The sequence below is a fragment of the Cololabis saira genome, chromosome 10 (assembly GCF_033807715.1).
Source record: "Cololabis saira isolate AMF1-May2022 chromosome 10, fColSai1.1, whole genome shotgun sequence".
Classification (NCBI taxonomy): Eukaryota; Metazoa; Chordata; class Actinopteri; order Beloniformes; family Belonidae; genus Cololabis; species Cololabis saira.
In genome coordinates, this window is record NC_084596.1 from 46,944,529 (window position 1) to 46,964,060 (window position 19,532).

The 19,532-nt window shown below is 39.9% G+C and overlaps 1 protein-coding gene across 1 annotated transcript in view; it reads right to left on the bottom strand.

Annotated features, from left to right (window-relative positions):
• Window positions 1-2,066: 2,066 nt before the first annotated feature.
• LOC133452276 (M1-specific T cell receptor alpha chain-like) overlaps window positions 2,067-19,532 on the bottom strand; it is a 46,777-nt gene continuing 29,311 nt past the window's right edge. Inside the window, exons 2-5 of the mRNA XM_061731496.1 lie at window positions 4,728-4,939; window positions 3,563-3,701; window positions 3,374-3,481; window positions 2,067-2,111 (exon numbers count right to left, since the gene is read on the bottom strand). Coding sequence (XP_061587480.1) covers window positions 2,110-2,111; window positions 3,374-3,481; window positions 3,563-3,701; window positions 4,728-4,939 — 461 coding nt within the window. The 3' untranslated portion in view covers window positions 2,067-2,109. The remainder of the gene's footprint in view (window positions 2,112-3,373; window positions 3,482-3,562; window positions 3,702-4,727; window positions 4,940-19,532) is intronic.

Consider the following 19,532-nt stretch of genomic DNA (forward strand, 5'->3'; position numbering starts at 1 on the left):
GTAACATTATTTATCTTCCCATTTATCTTCTCATCATATTTCACAATACGCTGCATTTACCTTATCTCTAAAGTAGGTAGCAGGTCATTGGGAAAGGTTACATGATGTTTTTTAATTCAGAATTACTTATTCCGAATTAAATAATTCCGATTTAAACTATTTTCCTTCCAGTTTACATGGAAATAGTAATTCCAAATTGAGGTTTACATGGAAAACACGTTCTCCAATTCCTCTCCAGGTCTGGGGGTTGGGAAGGTTCTGATTGGATAGGGGGGGGACCGGAAGTTAAACTACTGGAAGAAAAACTAACTTAGCTGCTACAACTTTGAAAAGCTCACAATTTTGATGTTTCCTGTTTCCATCTGTTCTTTTAATTATTTCTATTTAATAAATAAATGTTCTCTGCTCTTGACCAGCGTTTACTGCTGCTGCATCTTGAAACTTTGTTAGGAAAACCAGCCCAGTGGAATATAAGATCATGGAGACAGACGGGCGAGGGAACGAGCAGAAAGAAAGACCGGGATTAATTTAAAGAGGAATCAGTGTATACATGATCTGGAATTATTCTATTCAGATTTAAAATCAGAATAAACCAGACACTTACTTCGGAATTAAGGTTAATTCGGAATGGCCATTTATTCGGAATTAGGTGTTTACATGGTGATTTTTAATCATTTTAAATCTGATTTAATTTTAATTCTGAATTAAAGAGGAATTCAACTTCCCATGTAAACTCACTGATTTTGACCAACTGTACGGGAGATAAGGTGAGCTAGGTGCCTGACTCCGCCCCCTAAAACCAGCTGCTGAGAAGAGAGCTGTGAAGACACGGAGGGAAAGGGAGCTGTCTGGCTTTAACTCTGCAACATTTTGACTCAGAAAACAAACCAAAATTAAAGCAGCAAGCAGCGATGAACGGCCCTCGCACCCTTGTGCAGGTTCAGGCTGCAGTGGAAGCTTGTATGACTTGATGTAGATTCTTCAGGCCTGGACATTTAGTGGATGAAACCAGCCACGACTCTGTATGTCAAACCATTCAAAAGTTATGGCAGATAATAGGAAATATCAAATATCGACCAATCAGAAGAAGGGGCGGGGCTAATTTGCACCAATTATGTTCAAGGACTTAAAACCATGTCCGATGACACCACCCACGAGTCTTTATGTCAAACCATTCAAAAGTTATGGCAGAAAGTAGGAACTATCACATATCGACCAATCAGATGAAGGGGGACGTGCTTTTTGGCGTCTATCGTCGCCACGGTAACGCTTTTGACTGAGAAAAGTAATGCCCATCGTCGCAGGATCGAGACGCACATTTTAATGTATAACACATTAATTCAAAATGTTCAAAATGGCTGACTTCCTGTTGGGTTTCGGCCATGACACCAAGAGACTTTTCTTTAAGTTGCGACATGATACAGGTCTGTACCGATTTTCGTGCATGTACGTCAAACCGTATTGTGGGGCTTGAGGCACAAAGTTTTCTAGGGGGCGCTGTTGAGCCATTAGGTCACGCCCATTAATGCAAACCATTAAATATCACATTTTTCGCCAGGCCTGGCTTGCAGGCAAAATTTGGTGACTTTTGGGGCACGTTTAGAGGAAAAAAAGGCCTTCATTTTGTCGGGGGGAAAAAAAAAAAAGAAAACAAGGAAAAAAACAAGGAAAAGAAAAAACATTCCTACAGATACAATAGGGCTTCGCACTGTCAGTGCCCTAATAAAAGCCTGAACACATCAGTTTGCCTCCAACAGGGAAAACGGAAATGAAAACAGAACGATTCTGTCTTTGAGCTTTTATTTAAATCTTCACACATAAGGTTTTACATGCAGGAGTCCAGTAAATACAACACTCACACAACAACACTCATTTATCACCAATAACAAGACACAAAAGAAGTTTAAAATCCTCTCCCACACTGCACGATATTGTCACTCTTTTACAAACCACATAACAAATAGCTGATTATAGGATTGTATGTACATGCGTTACACATTCATCTCTCACGGCTTGTATATACGACACATCTTGCTCAACCAAAGACGCCCCGCGGTTCATCTCCTCGTTTCCTCGGTGCTCCGTCCTTCTGGCCAAACTCTAACAAGATCCTAGAAGACAAATGTGAAAAATGAGTAAGTCATGTGATCTAAAATGGCAAGATGGTGTGTTTCTGTAGCGCAAGACATAAAAAAAACTGTCCGATTCTTTAATAGATGAAATGAGAAGTGCTTCAGCTGGCAGAAGGACAGCACAGCCCGACCTCGTCCAAATCAATCTCACTGGACCCGCTCAACTCTGGAAGAGCCAGAGGGATCAGTGTGTCAACACAGCACGCTTTACAATCCCCTGGATCCACATCAGCGCTGCAAACATCCACACTCACACTCAGACACGATCCATTCTGGAGGATCAACACTGCTGGAAATTCATCCTTCATGTCCTTCTGGGAATCACAACCACTGTAGGAACTCTGTTCTGTCAATCAGTGCGTTTACACGGGAAGTTTAATTCCTCTTTAATTCAGAATTCAAATTAAATCCGATTTAAAATGAGTAAAAATGACCATGTAAACACCTAATTCCAAATGAAAATGGCCATTCCGAATTAAACTTAATTCCGAAGTAAGTGGCTGGTTTATTCCGATTTTAAATCTGAATAGAATAATTCCATGATCATGTTTACACTCATTCCTCTTTAAATTAATTCTGGTGTTTCTTTCTGGTTGTTCTCTCGCCCGTCTGTCTCCATGATCTTATATTCCACTGGGCTGGTTTTCCTAACAAAGTTTCCAGATGCAGCAGCAGTAAACGCTGGTCAAGAGCAGAGAACATTTATTTAATAAATAGAAATCATTAAAAGAACAGATGGAAACAGGAAACATCAAAATTGTGAGCTTTTCAAAGTTGTAGCGGCTAAGTTAGTTTTTCTTCCAGTAGTTTAACTTCCGGTCCCCCCCCTATCCAATCAGAACATTCCCAACCCCCAGACCTTAAGCGGATAAAGCCGATCAAACGTGTTTTCCATGTAAACCTCAATTCGGAATTACTGTTTCCATGTAAACTCGAAGGAAAATAGTTTAATTCGGAATTATTTAATTTGAATAATTAATTCCGAATTAAAAAACATGTAAATGCCAATGAATGGTTTTCTGGAGTTCAGCAGAGCCCAGGGCTGTGGGGGTTTAAACGGGGCCTTCACCGTCACACCGATGCACGACGGCGTCTCCGCCATCGCACCAACAACCATTCAGCTCTCTCTTTACTTATTTTCCATTCAGCTCTCAGTCGTTAGACTAAAAAGCTACTCGTCATCCGTGAGAGGTTTTTTCCAGACTGACTGGACTCCTGCAGTGGAATGAATGGGTACTCACACTGACTGATCCACAGACGCAGCGTCATCAGCACGTTGAAGACGATGGTCTTGAGAAAGATCAGGCGGAGGCCGATGATGGTGATGGACGCCAGGTTCACTTTCTCATCTGCACGGAACATCACACACATTAAAGCGAGAAGCTGCTTTGGAAAGGCTTTATTTTGGTTCATTTGGGTGCAGAATGTACCTGGTTCTACTCCTGCACTGCACTCAGACACTCCATCTTCCTCTGAGGTTTCTGAAAGACAAACACAGCCAGGACGTATTAGCTGCTGGTAATCAGCAGCAACAACAGGACCAGTCACCAAGTACAAACTCTTGTTTCTAATCACATCATTTTGGTTTTGTGTTCACCTTAATCTTATTATTACTTGTTGCTTCCAAGAAAAAAATCATTCTGTCAAACGTCTAATGTCACGATTTTTCTTTATATTTGCACAGACAAAAAGGAACCTGATTTGTAGTTAAAGCGCAAGGAAACAAGTCAGTGCTAAACGTATTAGTTCTTTGTGACGTTTTTCATTTAAAGCATCATGTTGTTTTTTCTGGGGTTATATCCGCCTGATTCTCAGGCCAGATGATTTTTGAAATGTTTTTACTCTTTTCAGTATTCAAATTTGAGGTATTTGGTACCTGCTGCTGGGAGTATACTATTAGTTTTTTATTTAAGATGAGAACCCGTTACCTCTCCTTTCCACTTCCACCTAAGGCTAAAGAAGTTCATTTTAAAATAAAGAATGAGGTTTATCCATGTAATGATTTTTGACATAAAAGGTTTAATTTAGATTTGAATATATGTACTTTTTGTAATACAGACATGGAAACCTTAGAGCATCTTCTTTTCTCTTGTAGCCTAACCAGGACCTTTTGGGAAGCTTTCCAATACTGGATAACCTATAATGATCAAACCATTCCTATTCTTACATTTGAAAGCATTAAAGTTGGTTTACAAGTGGAGGACAAAAAAATAGATTTTGGGATTCATAATTTAATTATATTGGCTAAATATTTTATTCATAAATGTCGCTTTTTGAAAATTAATCCAATCTTTATTGCATATTTAAACGAAATAATTCACTACAAAAAATATTTAAAATCTTGCACGATTCAAAAAGCCCAGTATCTTCAGAAGTATCTTTGTTCCCTAATTCCTGACTGATCACTTGCGTTTTTTCTTTCTTTTGGTTTGTTTGTTTATTCCTTTTTTTCTTTTCGCTTTGTATCTTCTTTGGTTTGTTTTACTCATTGGTCGCTCAGTGTTTCTTTGATGAAAATGTTTTTTTGGAATTTACAATGTGCCTTGTTTTTTTGTAAATTCAATGAGAAAATAAAAAAATTAATAAAAAAATAAATAAAAAAGCCTGCTGCTGGGGGTTAAACTCACCATTACAATCGTGTAGATTGTCCAGGAAAAGGACTTGGTTGTACAGTTTATCAGAACTTATCATGGCCGGTTTGGTCAGAGTCGTGGGTTTGATGTCCGCCGTGCCGCTGTACCTGGAGAAGCCGGTGGCCAGGCACACTGTGTCGTTGAGTTTGTAATACTTTGGTTTGTACTCTTCCTCTGAAACACACAGATGGAAAACTCATCAACACCAAACACCCCCCACACATTAGATTGTTTTGTCATGTTTGAGTTTCCCACACTCAGCGTATCACGCTCTCGTGTCTCCGTGGTTTCAGGCACAGCCTGGTCAAAGCTCTGCTGCTGCGGCCAATCAAAAACACAGCTTTGGTAGAAAAAACTACGGAAGAGCATCAGGGCCAGGCAGGAGAAAAATTAAAATAATATTTTAGAGGAGGAAGATTTTTTTTTTCATTATGCACCTCGAGAAAAAAGTCGAAATGTTAAGAATAATGTTGATGTACAATATCGAGAAAAAAGTCAAAATGTATTTCAACTTTATTTTTGAAATTTCGACTTTATTCACAAAATTTCGACTTTATTCTTGAAATTGTATTTAAACATTATTCTCGACATTTCGACTTTTTTCTCGACATTTCGACTTTTTTCTCGAAGTGCACAATAAAAAAAAATCTTCCCTTCTCAAATATTTTTTCTCCTGCATGGCCCTAATACTCTTCCGTAAAAAATAAAGCTGTTCCTCCTGTTGGTTAGTGTTGTTGTTGCAGAAGCATCATAAAATAGTTGTAATGAAGGAACATTTGGCTCAGCGTTAACACAACACAACGTCTGATAGCAAAAACAAAATTGACGTATTTGGCTGAAAGTCGATGTACAGTAGTTGTTACCTGCTCTGAGGTAAACGATTTTTGCTGCTCTGCTTAACAAGTTTAAAACTAAATAAATATCCGCCACATTATTATTACAACAGACATTAAGCATCGTGGCATGAATATTGAAAATACCAACAGAGAGACAACCCAAGTCAGTTCAATAATACTTAATGATTCAGTAATATTAAACAGCACCAATACGTCTAATTGAGCATTGCGCCACAATATCAGACGGCTTTTTAAGGTGAAGTCGGAATGATGGTAGAAAACAGACTCACGCGATGAAACAATCATTGAGATTCCAGATCCAAAGGTGATTTTAAATTTGTTGTCATTCACACAGAGAAACTCAACCACGACGGAAACCTGTCGCTGGAGATCTGAGTTTGTGAGCCGGTTTTCTCAGTTTTATTGCTAAATGCCGAGATTTGATTTAATTAGAACTTGATTAGGAATTATTTTATTGGCCCTCTGGAGTTGATGATCTAAAAAGCCAGAGGTCATACTGAGGTGCTGGTGCTAGTCTGATAGCACACAACAGCACACAGCAGGCAGGTGGAAGCAGCAACGGGATGACCGGGGGTGGGGACCGCAGGCAGGTGGAAGCAGCAGCAGGATGACCGGGGGTGGGGATCGCAGGCAGGTGGAAGCAGCAACGGGATGACCGGGGGTGAGGACCGCAGGCCAGCACGCAGCTCCCGAAGCTCCGGCCCAATCATCAAGCCCCAGGTTAGGTGCAGGGTCGGGGAAAGGTTGAGAAGGGGCAGGGCCAGGGAGAGGAGTCTTGACGGACAAATCTCTCCCCCGCCTGCCCGGGCCGTTACCCTGCCCCTCTCACTCCCACGCTGCAGGATCCAGTTTCCCAGATGATTTACCATTTCAGCTACATCTTTTATTCAGTTAAAAAAGGCGTCAAACGTTAACTGCTTTACTCGACAAAAGTTGTCGTTAAAGTTCTGGCTAAATTGGATTAACATTAACCTTCATTATCTAAATTGAATAAATGACAGAAGATCCATCCATCCATTATCTATATCCTTCGCAGGGTTACGGGGGTCTGCTGGAGCCTATCCCAACTCATTTCAGGTGAGAGGCAGGTTCACCAGGACAGGTCGCCAGTCCATCACAGGGCCACATACATACAAACAACCAGACACACTCACACCTACAGGCTAACCTAGCATGCATGTTTTGGACTGTGGGAGGACGCCGGACACCCGGAGGGAACCCACGCAAGCGCGGGGAGAACATGCAAACTCCACACAGAAAGACCGTGCCGGGCCTGGGAGTCGAACCGGGAACCTTCTTGCTGTGAGGCAACAGTGCTGCCACAGAAGAACCAGCCAGGAGTCATACCGACGACAACACTGTGTGGGCGTTTTGATCTTCTAGAGACCTGTTGATCAAGAACACTGACCGCCCCGCTCTGTTTTCCTTGTTTTCCTGTTGTTTATAGGAACTCACAAGGACCATTTACCAAACTTAGTTCATATTTTTTGTGAAATGATTCAGTTAATGACGAGTGTAAAATAAAACAAATAGCGTAACGAGAGCAGAACTACCAATAAAGCTGCACTGAAGCCTCGGACCGTGGTGGACGGATCTGAGTGAAACACGGCCGTGGCCATGGTCACATTCACAAATGATAATACTTAGTTATTGATCCGTAACGAGTGGTTTTTACTCACCGGCCTGGACCATGACTTGAACTCCAGATCCAAAGTGGAGTCTGGTTTCCAGTCGCACAGTTCACAAGGACTCAGCATAAACTCACCATTACTGCTGTTTACTGCTCATTGTTATGTCGTTATTGATTTGTAGACGTCGTGTTACAGACAAACCTTTGTATCTATGATGCTACTTTGTTGTCCACCTAAAAGTTGGAAAAGAGGTTTTCTATTTCAAGATTTGTTTTCAAAGGATTTGAATTAAGCTAATGGTCATTTTAAAGGTAAAATATGTTTAATAAGAAGAAATTACAAGTTTTATGTTAACTGTGTGATACAAGGTATTTGTATTTGGTGTGAATTGTACAAATCATGCTTGACATTATCTAAATTAGAGGCCAGATTCACTTATTATTGATTGTCAAATATGATCAAAACAACACATTCTGAGACAGAATAAAAATGCAAAGTTAAACAAATGAGAAGGAACTCACGCTTTTCAATAATTAATTGTGTTCCTCTTCCAAAGTAGACTTTCCTGACTCCAGAGTCAGACACACAGCTCTCACGTACATTACACAAACGCCAATTGCACGATCCAAACGTTTTAACGGCCAAGTTAGATATGTCTGTAGAAACTTTTTTCATCTGAGTTGAAACTTTTATTTTATTAGATTTTGTTGTATTTTATCGTTTTTGATTGTTCTTATTTATCCTCCTTTTTATTACTTGCTGTAAAGCAAGGTGTTCTATTTTATTACTTGTATTTTGCACCGTGGGTCAGAGAGGACTGTCATTTCAATGTGCTGTATATATATATATATATATATATATATATATATATATATAGCATATCTGACAATAAAGCTTGAAACTTGATCCTTAAATGTCCCTTCAGGATCACAACTGCGTTGCGTCACAATAAAAATAGACGTTGATAAGACAACTGGTTACAGGGAAATCATCTTTTCTTACTCTCCAACAGTTCCATCTTTCAAAGTCTAGTTTGTTGTAACTTTAGTATTTCACACTTCAGAGTCCACCCTGCTGTATTTCAGACGACCACGTAAACAAAATAAAGAAACTTACTTGTCCCAACAATAAGTTTGGTGCCAGAACCAAAGAGGAGTTTGTTTCCAGCGTTATTCACACAGCAGGAGGCCCACCATCAAAAACCTGGAGGCCCACTAACGTGACCACATATCTGATCTTCTACATATTCTATAATGTTTGGTTGTTTAGCAAGCTTTTACAATAAACTAAATAGTAATCACAAAAAACTATTCATTAATGATCAATTCATTCATTTATACAGTAGGTTTGTTCAGGTCTGTACATGAACTGTGGATATTCACTAACCCTGTGTTTCAAGTCATGATTTAGTCCAGCGTGGATCAGTAAAAGTGAACTTCATCTCCAACTTGAACGTTACTCACTGTTCTCCACCAGTAGCCGGATTCCCGCACCAAAGACGGTTCTTGTGACTCCTGTCCCAGTCACACCGTGTTCCTGCTCTCAACTAAAACTCCAATACAGACAACCAGTGGGAATAGTTTTGTCTTTTTAAAGAATATCTGTATTTACTGAAACATACGGCTAAGATGTTATTGATTATCGTTGATCATACTGTCGGCTTTGTTTCCTTTCCTAGTAACATGCGTTTTAACATCTTACATTTCTGATTAAAAGTGACCATAAAGGTAACTTCAACATCGCTGCATCTGTGTAAGACTAGAGACCTAAAACGACTGTATTGATCAGCCACCGGTTAAACTGTTATTAGCTGCGTAGCTGTAACAACTGTTTATTTGTATGGGAGTGGAGATGCATGGCTTCCACCATTGGTACACAACAACAGTATTATCTGCAGGGACTACGACCTCATCCTCAATGAAGCTAAAACTGTGGAACTGGTCATTGACTTCCGTAAAGACACTCCCGTCAAGACACCATCATCAACAACCAATCCATCTCATCACAGACTCATTCAAATTCCTCGACACACACATCAACAATAAACTGAACTGGGACCAGCAACCACTCATCTGCTCAAAACAGCAAAGCAGAGACTATTTCACCTCAGACAACTAAGGAAATACAGAATCAGGAAGAGAGTTTCCAATTCTACACTGCTATAATCCAAAATATTCTGTGTTCATCAATCACCATATGGTACGGCAATACATCCAAACGTACACTACACAGACTGGACAGGATAATAAAAGGGCTTCCAAAATCACTAAACATGAACTCCCCACACTGGACTCCCTTTACAAACACCACACCATCACACGGGCAACTGAAATAACTGAGGACCCTCACACCCTGCTAACTATCTGTTTAAGCACCTCCGCTCCCAGAGGAGGATTATTTATAAATCACTGGGTAAAAGGAACTAGAGATACAACGACTCTTTCTTTCCCTCGGCCGTACGACTACTAAATGCTTAATTCCTTGTCCTGTTTCGGGGGTCTTGTCTGATGTGTGCTGATGTGTGCCTTGTCCAGTTTTGTCTGCACTGTTATGTCTCTGTCTTTTGTACTGCTGTGGTGTTTTGTTGCAGCTCCACCTGCACCGTGAAACTAAGTCCACCGGCCTAGCCGTGTGGCAATAAAAGGAAGTTGACTTGACTTATCTCTGAAGTGACGCAGACATGTCCTGTTATCATCAAAATTGAGGTCACTGTTTAGTGTAGCATTGCTCTGCTTGATTCATACACTTTTGACAAAATCGTAGCATCACCTTATTTATCTTACTGTAAGATCGACACATGGTCACAAGATTCACTGACATACTGTTATATCATGTTACCCTCATTAATCACTATAATCAAAACACATGAATATGTGCAGAGAAACACAACAAACCCAACTACATGGTACTCACTACTCTGGATGGTTAGCTCCATTCCCTTCCCAAAAAGCATCTTCCAGCTTCCTTGATTCACACAGCGTTTCCTCTCACATCAATAACACGTGCTGCTGGTGCTGCTCTCTAACCGTTACACACCTGCAATCCTCATTTACATCTTAATTCATGTTGCATTCATTCCAGTTCAGGAAATGAAAATCAATAATGATTAACCCATGCAATAATAATATTTTAATGATATTAAGTCATGAAACGTCCACATCCACCGCCAACAGAGGATCACCAGTTTGTTACAGTTCCTTAATTTAAATCCTGAGCAGAGACAAACTGAATAACACAGCCTAAATCAAACCGTAGACGTGTTTCAACATCATTTATTTGGCTTTTTTCCACATCTTTTTCTCATATTTCAGTTTAAAGTGCCAATACTCACTGCTTTCTATGGACAGTTTGGTCCCTTGTCCAAAATACAGCTTCCCTGTTCCTGTTGAGCCAGTCACACCGTGAAGCTGCTCTGAACATTAACTGTCTGACTTCCTATCATGATACTTCATACATGGTGAATAAAACAACAAAGGTTTGGCTGCCCTTCACAGAATCAGCTTCTGTAATTGAACTACTCTAAGCTGAGTAACCACCGTGTGGGTGTTCAATCAGTTACTAATGACTCATGTCATGTTCTGGTCTCTGGACAGTGACTAGAAACAACTTCCGTTGTAATAGATGCTATAGAAAGAAAATTGAACTGAATTGAATTGAGTTTCATTGAGCTCTCTTCTTGTTAAACTGGATTTATGGGTCATTAGTTAAGATCATGTTTGCCATCCATCCATCCATCCATCCATCCATCCATCCATCCATCCATCCATCCATCCATCCATCCATCCATCCATCCATGTATCAATTCATGCATCCATCCATCCATCCATCCTCCACCATCCATCCATCCATCCATCCATCCATCCATGCATCCATCCATCCATCCATCCATCCATCCATCCATCCATCCATCCATCCATCCATCCATCCATCCATCCATCCATCCATGCATCCATCCATCCATCCATCCATCCATCCATCCATCCATCCATCCATCCATCCATCCATCCATCCATCCATCCATCCATCCATGCATCCATCCATCCATCCATCCATCCATCCATCCATCCATCCATCCATCCATGCATCCATCCATCCATCCACACTAATAAGCAGTTATCCATAAGGAATGGTTGGATAGATTATATAAACAAACTTGTAAACGATATAAAAACCATATAAAGAAACTTACTTGGCTCAACGATCAGTTTGGTACCAGAACCAAAGATGAGTTTCTCTCCATAATTCTTCACACAGCAGGAAGTCCACCAACAAAAACCCAGGCCCACTAACGCCACCTCACCACTTCTTTTAGACTCAATCCAGCTCTTTTTATCATGAGAGATAATGTATTTACTTTACTTATTTTATAAATTCAAGATTATTTCCATGTGGTGTCAGTAGAAGTTTCTATGAAAACAGTGGTTATTTGATTGTAGATGTAGAGTTTTTATTTAGTTTCATCCTGGTGTTTTAAATGTGACGATGAGCTTGTCATTGTTTTAGTCATCATGTTGATTGTTACGCTATATACATACCACATATATTTGCTTAATTTTGCAGTATTTTCCAACATAATAACATATATTTTACGTATACAGGACTGTCTCAGAAAATTAGAATATTGTGATAAAGTTCTTTATTTTCTGTAATGCAATTAAAAAACTAAAATGTCATACATTCTGGATTCATTACAAATCAACTGAAATATTGCAAGCCTTTTATTATTTTAATATTGCTGATTATGATTTACAGTTTAAGATTAAGATTCCCAGAATATTCTAATTTTTTGATATAGGATATTTGAGTTTTCTTAAGCTGTGAGCCATGATCAGCAATATTAAAATAATAAAAGGCTTGCAATATTTCAGTTGATTTGTAATAAATCCAGAATGGATGACATTTTTGTTTTTGTAATTGCATTACAGAAAATCACAATATTCTAATTTTCTGAGACAGTCCTGTATATATAAATTACGTATATGTAAGTCAGTCACATAGAAGTGATGACGTTATTGATAGAAGATCCTCCATCTGTTTAAAATGGTGATGTAATTGCAGTCATTAGTCACACACTTGTATTAACTGTCCCATGAGGGGTGTAGATTACTCTGAAATGTAACGTTATTATCGGAGTCAGGGGAACGATGTTGATATTTTACGTGTAGACGTAAAACTACATTCCTGCCGCTCCTTATTTACATGTGTGATCATGTGACAGAGACGGGGCTCCATCCGGTCAACAATCACGTCTTTGAACTTTATTATGACATTTATCATTTTGGCTATATACAAGAAGTTGGGGATTTTATCCAGACGTTAAAAGAAAACTTAAATAGAGCATTTTCCCTCAACAGCTTAAACATGTTAAGTTGGCAGAGCACTTTAAAAACGTTCAGTGCTTTAGCTTTGCATACAGCCCATGTTCTACTGTTGTCAAATGTCCTAAAACCAAAGCCACGCACCGGACTAACAACCAGAACCACATAGAGAGAGGCCTCTGCTGTACTCCTTACATACAGTTACATTCGTTACATTACAACTCACATACAGCTCAATACTTACTGATTTCAACGATCAACTTGACTCCACTTCCAAAAACAACCTTAAATCCACCTCCAGTATTCACACAACATGAAACTCCAGCACATGAACTCAGCAGTGCACAAAAAAATACCAACAAGAAGAACCGCTCAGTGGTGCCAATGAAACCAATTTATTCATTAAATTAAACAGAATCCCAGTGGAACGGTCGTCTACTTACTGGTTTCAATGGTTAAACTGGTTCCACGACCAAAAATGATCTTTGAAGCACCTTGAGCCGTCACACAGCATGACGCTCCACAGCTCAAACTCTACCGTGAAACTCTACTACACCATGAAGCTCTACACCAGGGGTGTCCAAAGTCGGTCCTCGAGGGCCGGTGTCCTGCATGTCTTAGATGTTTCCCTGCTTCAGCAAACCGTGATAAAAGTAGCTGTGTCACCAACAGAGTTGTCTAGACCTTGATGACAAGCTGGTGACGACTGTTAATTAGAATCAGGTGTGTTAAAGCAAGGAGACATCTAAAACATGCAGGACACCGGCCCTCGAGGACCAACTTTGGACACCCCTGCTCTACACCATGAAACTCTACACCACGAAACTCTATCATGAAATTCTACATTTGTGGACATTAAATTAAACAGAAACTCTACAACACAAAACTCTACAACACGAACTACATACGATGAAACTACAACAAGAAACTCTACATGAAACTCTACAACACAAAACTACATCATGAAATTCTACAGCATGAAACTCTACATCATGAAATTCTACATTTATGGACATTAAATTAAACAGAATCCCAGTGAAACGGTCGTCTACTTACTGGTTTCAATGGTTAAACTGGTTCCACGACCAAAAATGATCTTTGAAGCACCTTGAGTCGTCACACAGCATGACGCTCCACAGCTCAAACCGAACATCCACCAGCAGTTTTCATCTAGTACTGATACACTTTAAAGTTTAGTCTATAAAGCAAATAACATTAGCACTTTAAATGTTTGATTGAGACTGAAGCTGCACTTTAGTCCTGATTTAAGTTAGCTGCATGAGGTTTCTGGTCCCAGAAATCCTCCCGAGACTCAAACTCAGCTTCTGGGCAGAAAGTCAGACCAATCCTGGGTAAAGGACGAACTTTCACGTTTAAATACTCACTGCTGTTGATGATTAGTTTGGTTCCTGATCCAAACACCAGCCTGTTGTTGCCAGAGTAAGCCCACAGTGAATAAGGACTCCACAATAACACCATTCATATAGACTGCTGCAAGCATCACCTGCAGCTCAGCTCTTTGGAGGAAACAAGAGAATAAAATGCACTCTCAAATCATCCCAACAAAAAACCTCTCAGCCGACATAATGCTGCTCCACCAGCAACTAGCAGCAAAACCATCCCACAGGCCATCGGGATGCCTTTCCCTTCACGTTTGACACCTTTCTTTGTCATTACAGTTTTGCCGGCCAATTTGTCCTCAATCAGTCTATGTACTTTTCTTTGCTTCATTCCTTTTCCAAGCTGCACTGTTGAATGTTATACAGTCAAACACTTTCTTATTAGAATTAAAATCTGGTTTGATCTCAATGTCATGTTTAGAAGCTTTTTAGTATTTTAGATTGTCATGTAAAAACAGTCATCACACACATGCAGTTGAGAAACTAAATAGGTGAATGTCAAAGTAGACAAATGTTGGGAGACAAATGTCGGATACAGATGTTGGGAGACAGATGTTGGCAGACAGATGTTGGGAGACAGATGTTGGGATTGAGTTCAGCTCCTTTTCTTTTGTGTCTCAGGAAAATAAAAATTGAGATCTTAACCTGCTCTGAATTTTGACGTTTCGTCCAGACATTCCCATTTTACATGTCACACATGTTTTGTTAGATGTAAATATTGGACCCTGGCGCGTCTGAGGGTGGAGGCTGAACAGCATCTCGCTCCCAGCCGTCACACAGCGCTGGTTGGGAAGATTAAAACCAAAGCCAGCTGGTTCCACCAGAGCAAGAAACCAACGCCGAAGGAGGTTTAATCCACAATAAACTGGCTTTATTATGGAAGCAGCCCTTACATGAGGACCATTTGGACTTGACGTGATAAAAACATTGTGTCATCACTTACTTGCTTCAACCTTTAACTCGGTTCCGCTCCCAAAGATGATGCTAAGTTGATTAGCAGTCACACAACACCAAACACCGGAGCAAAAACACGAACGCTCCCAGGTAACGGGTCGGTTCTGAGGGGGCAGGGGCTGGAAATGAACTTTAAATGGGATCACTTCACTAAAGACCTCTGGCGTCGGTTTTTTGGTTCAGCCAGATAAAAATAAATTAGAAATGACGACTTTGGATGAAGCTAACATTGAAACGTGACGGAGAAACAGCAGTTTGTTAAAAAAAACAACTTTTCTGTGATGGTGTTAATGATCCTGTCAGTTCTAATGATTGAGTAGATACTCACTGGTTCAAATGTATAATCTGCCTCATATCCATCTGCATCAGGTGAGACCAACGCACATGCAGCTCCATTTCATGTTTCTATTCTAGTTTTATGATTTCCACTGGAATGAAACATGTATTGTAGGAGGTTATGTGTCTGTATGTTTGGTTTAGGAGCTGAAAATGCTGATGAATCGCGTGTGAGGCGTGATGAACCCTAAACTATTCATTAACTAGGTATTTTTATATTACAACAAGTTATACTGTTGCTATTGATGAACCAATAAAACATTGAGGATCTTACTGGGATCAATAGTTAGTCCGGTTCCACGTCCAAAGATCATCTTAGTTCCAGCATTCACACAACACGAAGACCCACGACTCAAACTCCCCAGTGAAGGAGACAAAACAATTCACAGCTCCAATGTGCGCTTTCTTAACGATGCTCATGTATTTAGTTCTCATTTTCCTGATCGCTCATCTTATCACCAGTGTAACCTTACTGCTGCTTGTCAGTATTGATCAGCTGTCAGCATGTACCAGCTTTATCTAGTTTAGTGTGTCCAGACAGCCACCTCACAACCCACACATGACCACACAACATTTCAGTGAAACAAGAAAAGCAATTAACAACTAACACTAACATGCTAATATGGAAGCATACAGAGAAGATGCCGAGCACTTTCTCTCTTTTCTGTGGTTTGTCATATATGTAGCACAAAGTTGTTTCGTGTAAGCTTCTATCAACATGATGCTAACGCTACTGAGTGCATTTGCGGTGAGAGGAGTGATGGTTTTGACCTAATGCTTGAATGTGGTTGGTGTATTTGATTCCTGCAAACATGATTAGCTCAGCTGTTTCTAGACACGTCTTATCTGGATCGTAGTAACCATCAGAATCAGAGCTTACTGGGTTCCAAGGTTAAACTGGTTCCAGTTCCAAAGACGAGCCTCCAACCGTCATTCACACTACAGGAACTTCCCCATCATAAAGTTCCACCGTGAACAGAGTAGGACGGGGGATTTACCCCAAACGTTCTTATTCCCGTAAACGTCAGCGAACACAGAACCAGAGGTATCCATCAGGGGTGTTGGGTACTGAGCAACACAAAACCAACCGCTCAACTAATGGCTACACCCTATGGACATATTGATTAACACATATAAAACATGATTGTAATCACATTTGCTTCCTGGGACTTTTAATTTAAAGATTATTAGTGGTGAAAGTCTGCACTTACTTGGTTCAATGATTAATATGGTTCCACTTCCAAAAATGACTTTGTACTGGTTTGTATTCACACAGCGTGGAGCAGCATAACACAAACTCCACTTCAAAGCTTGGATTCTGCAAGGACTTGTTCACCTAAGCTAAGAGCACATTTATGAACACACAAAGCAGCAAATGCAGTCTGTCCCTAATAATCTGATGATCAATTATCATTATGATCCAGCAGATAGACTGGTGAGATTAACTTGATGGTAGCGGACAGACCTCATCTAGCGTTAGTGATCAATATCGCCACTTACTGGGTTCAATGGTTAATCTTGTTCCACTTCCAAAGTTGAGTGTGTTTACACCAACACCAGTATTCACACAACAATAAACAATATAAAGAAACTTACTTGGCTCAACGATCAGTTTGGTACCAGAACCAAAGGTGAGTTTCTCTCCATAATTCTTCACACAGCAGGAAGTCCACCAACAAAAACCCAGGCCCACTAACGCCACCTCACCACTTCTTTTAGACTCAATCCAGCTCTTTTTATCATGACAGATAATGTATTTACTTTACTTATTTTATAAATTCAAGATTATGTCCATGTGGTGCCAGTAGATGTTTCTGTGGAATCAGTGGTTATTTGATTGTAGATGTAGAGTTTTTATTTAGTTTCACCCTGGTGTTTTAAATGTGACGATGAGCTTCTCATTGTTTTAGTCATCATGTTGATTGTTACACTGTATACATACCACATATATATGCTTAATTTTGCAGTATTTTCCAACATCCATCCATCCATCCATTATCTATACTTGCTTTATCCTTTTCAGGGTCACGGGGGTCTGCTGGAGCCTATCCCAGCTCATTTCAGGTGAGAGGCAGTAATGACATATATTTTACGTATACAGGACTGTCTCAGAAAATTTGAATTCTTTATTTTCTGTAATGCAATTAAAAAAACAAAAATGTCATACATTCTGGATTCATTACAAATCAACTGAAATATTGCAAGCCTTTTATTATTTTAATATTGCTGATTATGGCTTACAGTTTAAGATTAAGATTCCCAGAATATTCTAATTTTTTGAGATAGGATATTTGAGTTTTCTTAAGCTGTAAGCCATGATCAGCAATATTAAAATAATAAAAGGTTTGCAATATTTCAGTTGATTTGTAATAAATCCAGAATGTATGACATTTTTGTTTTTGTAATTGCATTACAGAAAATCACTATATTCTAATTTTCTGAGACAGTCCTGTATATATAAATTACGTATATGTAAGTCAGTCACATAGAAGTGATGACGTTATTGATAGAAGATCCTCCATCTGTTTAAAATGGTGATGTAATTGCAGTCATTAGTCACACACTTGTATTAACTGTCCCATGAGGGGTGTAGATTACTCTGAAATGTAACGTTATTATCGGAGTCAGGGGAACGATGTTGATATTTTACATGTAGACGTAAAACTACATTCCTGCCGCTCCTTATTTACATGTGTGATCATGTGACAGAGACGGGGCTCCATCCGGTCAACAATCACGTCTTTGAACTTTATTATGACATTTATCATTTTGGCTATATACAAGAAGTTGGGGATTTTATCCAGACGTTAAAAGAAAACTTAAATAGAGCATTTTCCCTCAACAGCTTAAACATGTTAAGTTGGCAGAGCACTTTAAAAACGTTCAGTGCTTTAGCTTTGCATACAGCCCATGTTCTACTGTTGTCAAATGTCCTAAAACCAAAGCCACGCACCGGACTAACAACCAGAACCACATAGAGAGAGGCCTCTGCTGTACTCCTTACATACAGTTACATTCGTTACATTACAACTCACATACAGCTCAATACTTACTGATTTCAACAATCAACTTGACTCCACTTCCGAAAACAACCTTAAATCCACCTCCAGTATTCACACAACATGAAACTCCAGCACATGAACTCAGCAGTGCACAAAAAAATACCAACAAGAAGAACCGTTCAGTGGTGCCAATGAAACCAATTTATTCATTAAATTAAACAGAATCCCAGTGGAACGGTCGTCTACTTACTGGTTTCAATGGTTAAACTGGTTCCACGACCAAAAATCATCTTTGAAGCACTTTGAGCCGTCACACAGCATGACGCTCCACAGCTCAAACTCTACCGTGAAACTCTACACCACGAAACTCTACATACGATGAAACTACAACATGAAACTCTACAACACAAAACTACATCATGAAATTCTACATTGATGGACATTAAAACAGAATCCCAGTGTAACGTTCGTCTACTTACTGGTTTCAATGGTTAAACTGGTTCCACGACCAAAAATGATCTTTGAAGCACCTTGAGTCGTCACACAGCATGACGCTCCACAGCTCAAACCGAACATCCACCAGCAGTTTTCATCTAGTACTGATACACTTTAAAGCAGGGGTCTCCAACTCCGGTCCTGGATCCACCTATCCAGCATGTTTTAGGTGTCTCCCTGCATGAGCACACCTGATTCTAATCAATGGTCGTCATTAACTTGTCATCAAGGTCCAGACAGTTCTGTTGCTGACACAGCTCCTTGTATCATGGTGTTCTGAAGCAGGGAAACATCTAAAACATGCTGGATAGGTGCTCTCCAGGACCAGGGTTGGAGACCCCTGCTTTAAAGTTTAGTCTATAAAGCAAATAACATTAGCCCTTTAAATGTTTGATTGAGACTGAAGCTGCACTTTAGTCCTGATTTAAGTTAGCTGCATGAGGTTTCTGGTCCCAGAAATCCTCCCGAGATTCAAACTCAGCTTCTGGGCAGAAAGTCAGACCAATCCTGGGTAAAGGACGAACTTTCACGTTTAAATACTCACTGCTGTCGATGATTAGTTTGGTTCCTGATCCAAACACCAGCCTGTTGTTGCCAGAGTAAGCCCACAGTGAATAAGGACTCCACAATAACACCATTCATATAGACTGCTGCAAGCATCACCTGCAGCTCAGCTCTTTGGAGGAAACAAGAGAATAAAATGCACTCTCAAATCATCCCAACAAAAAACCTCTCAGCCGACATAATGCTGCTCCACCAGCAACTAGCAGCAAA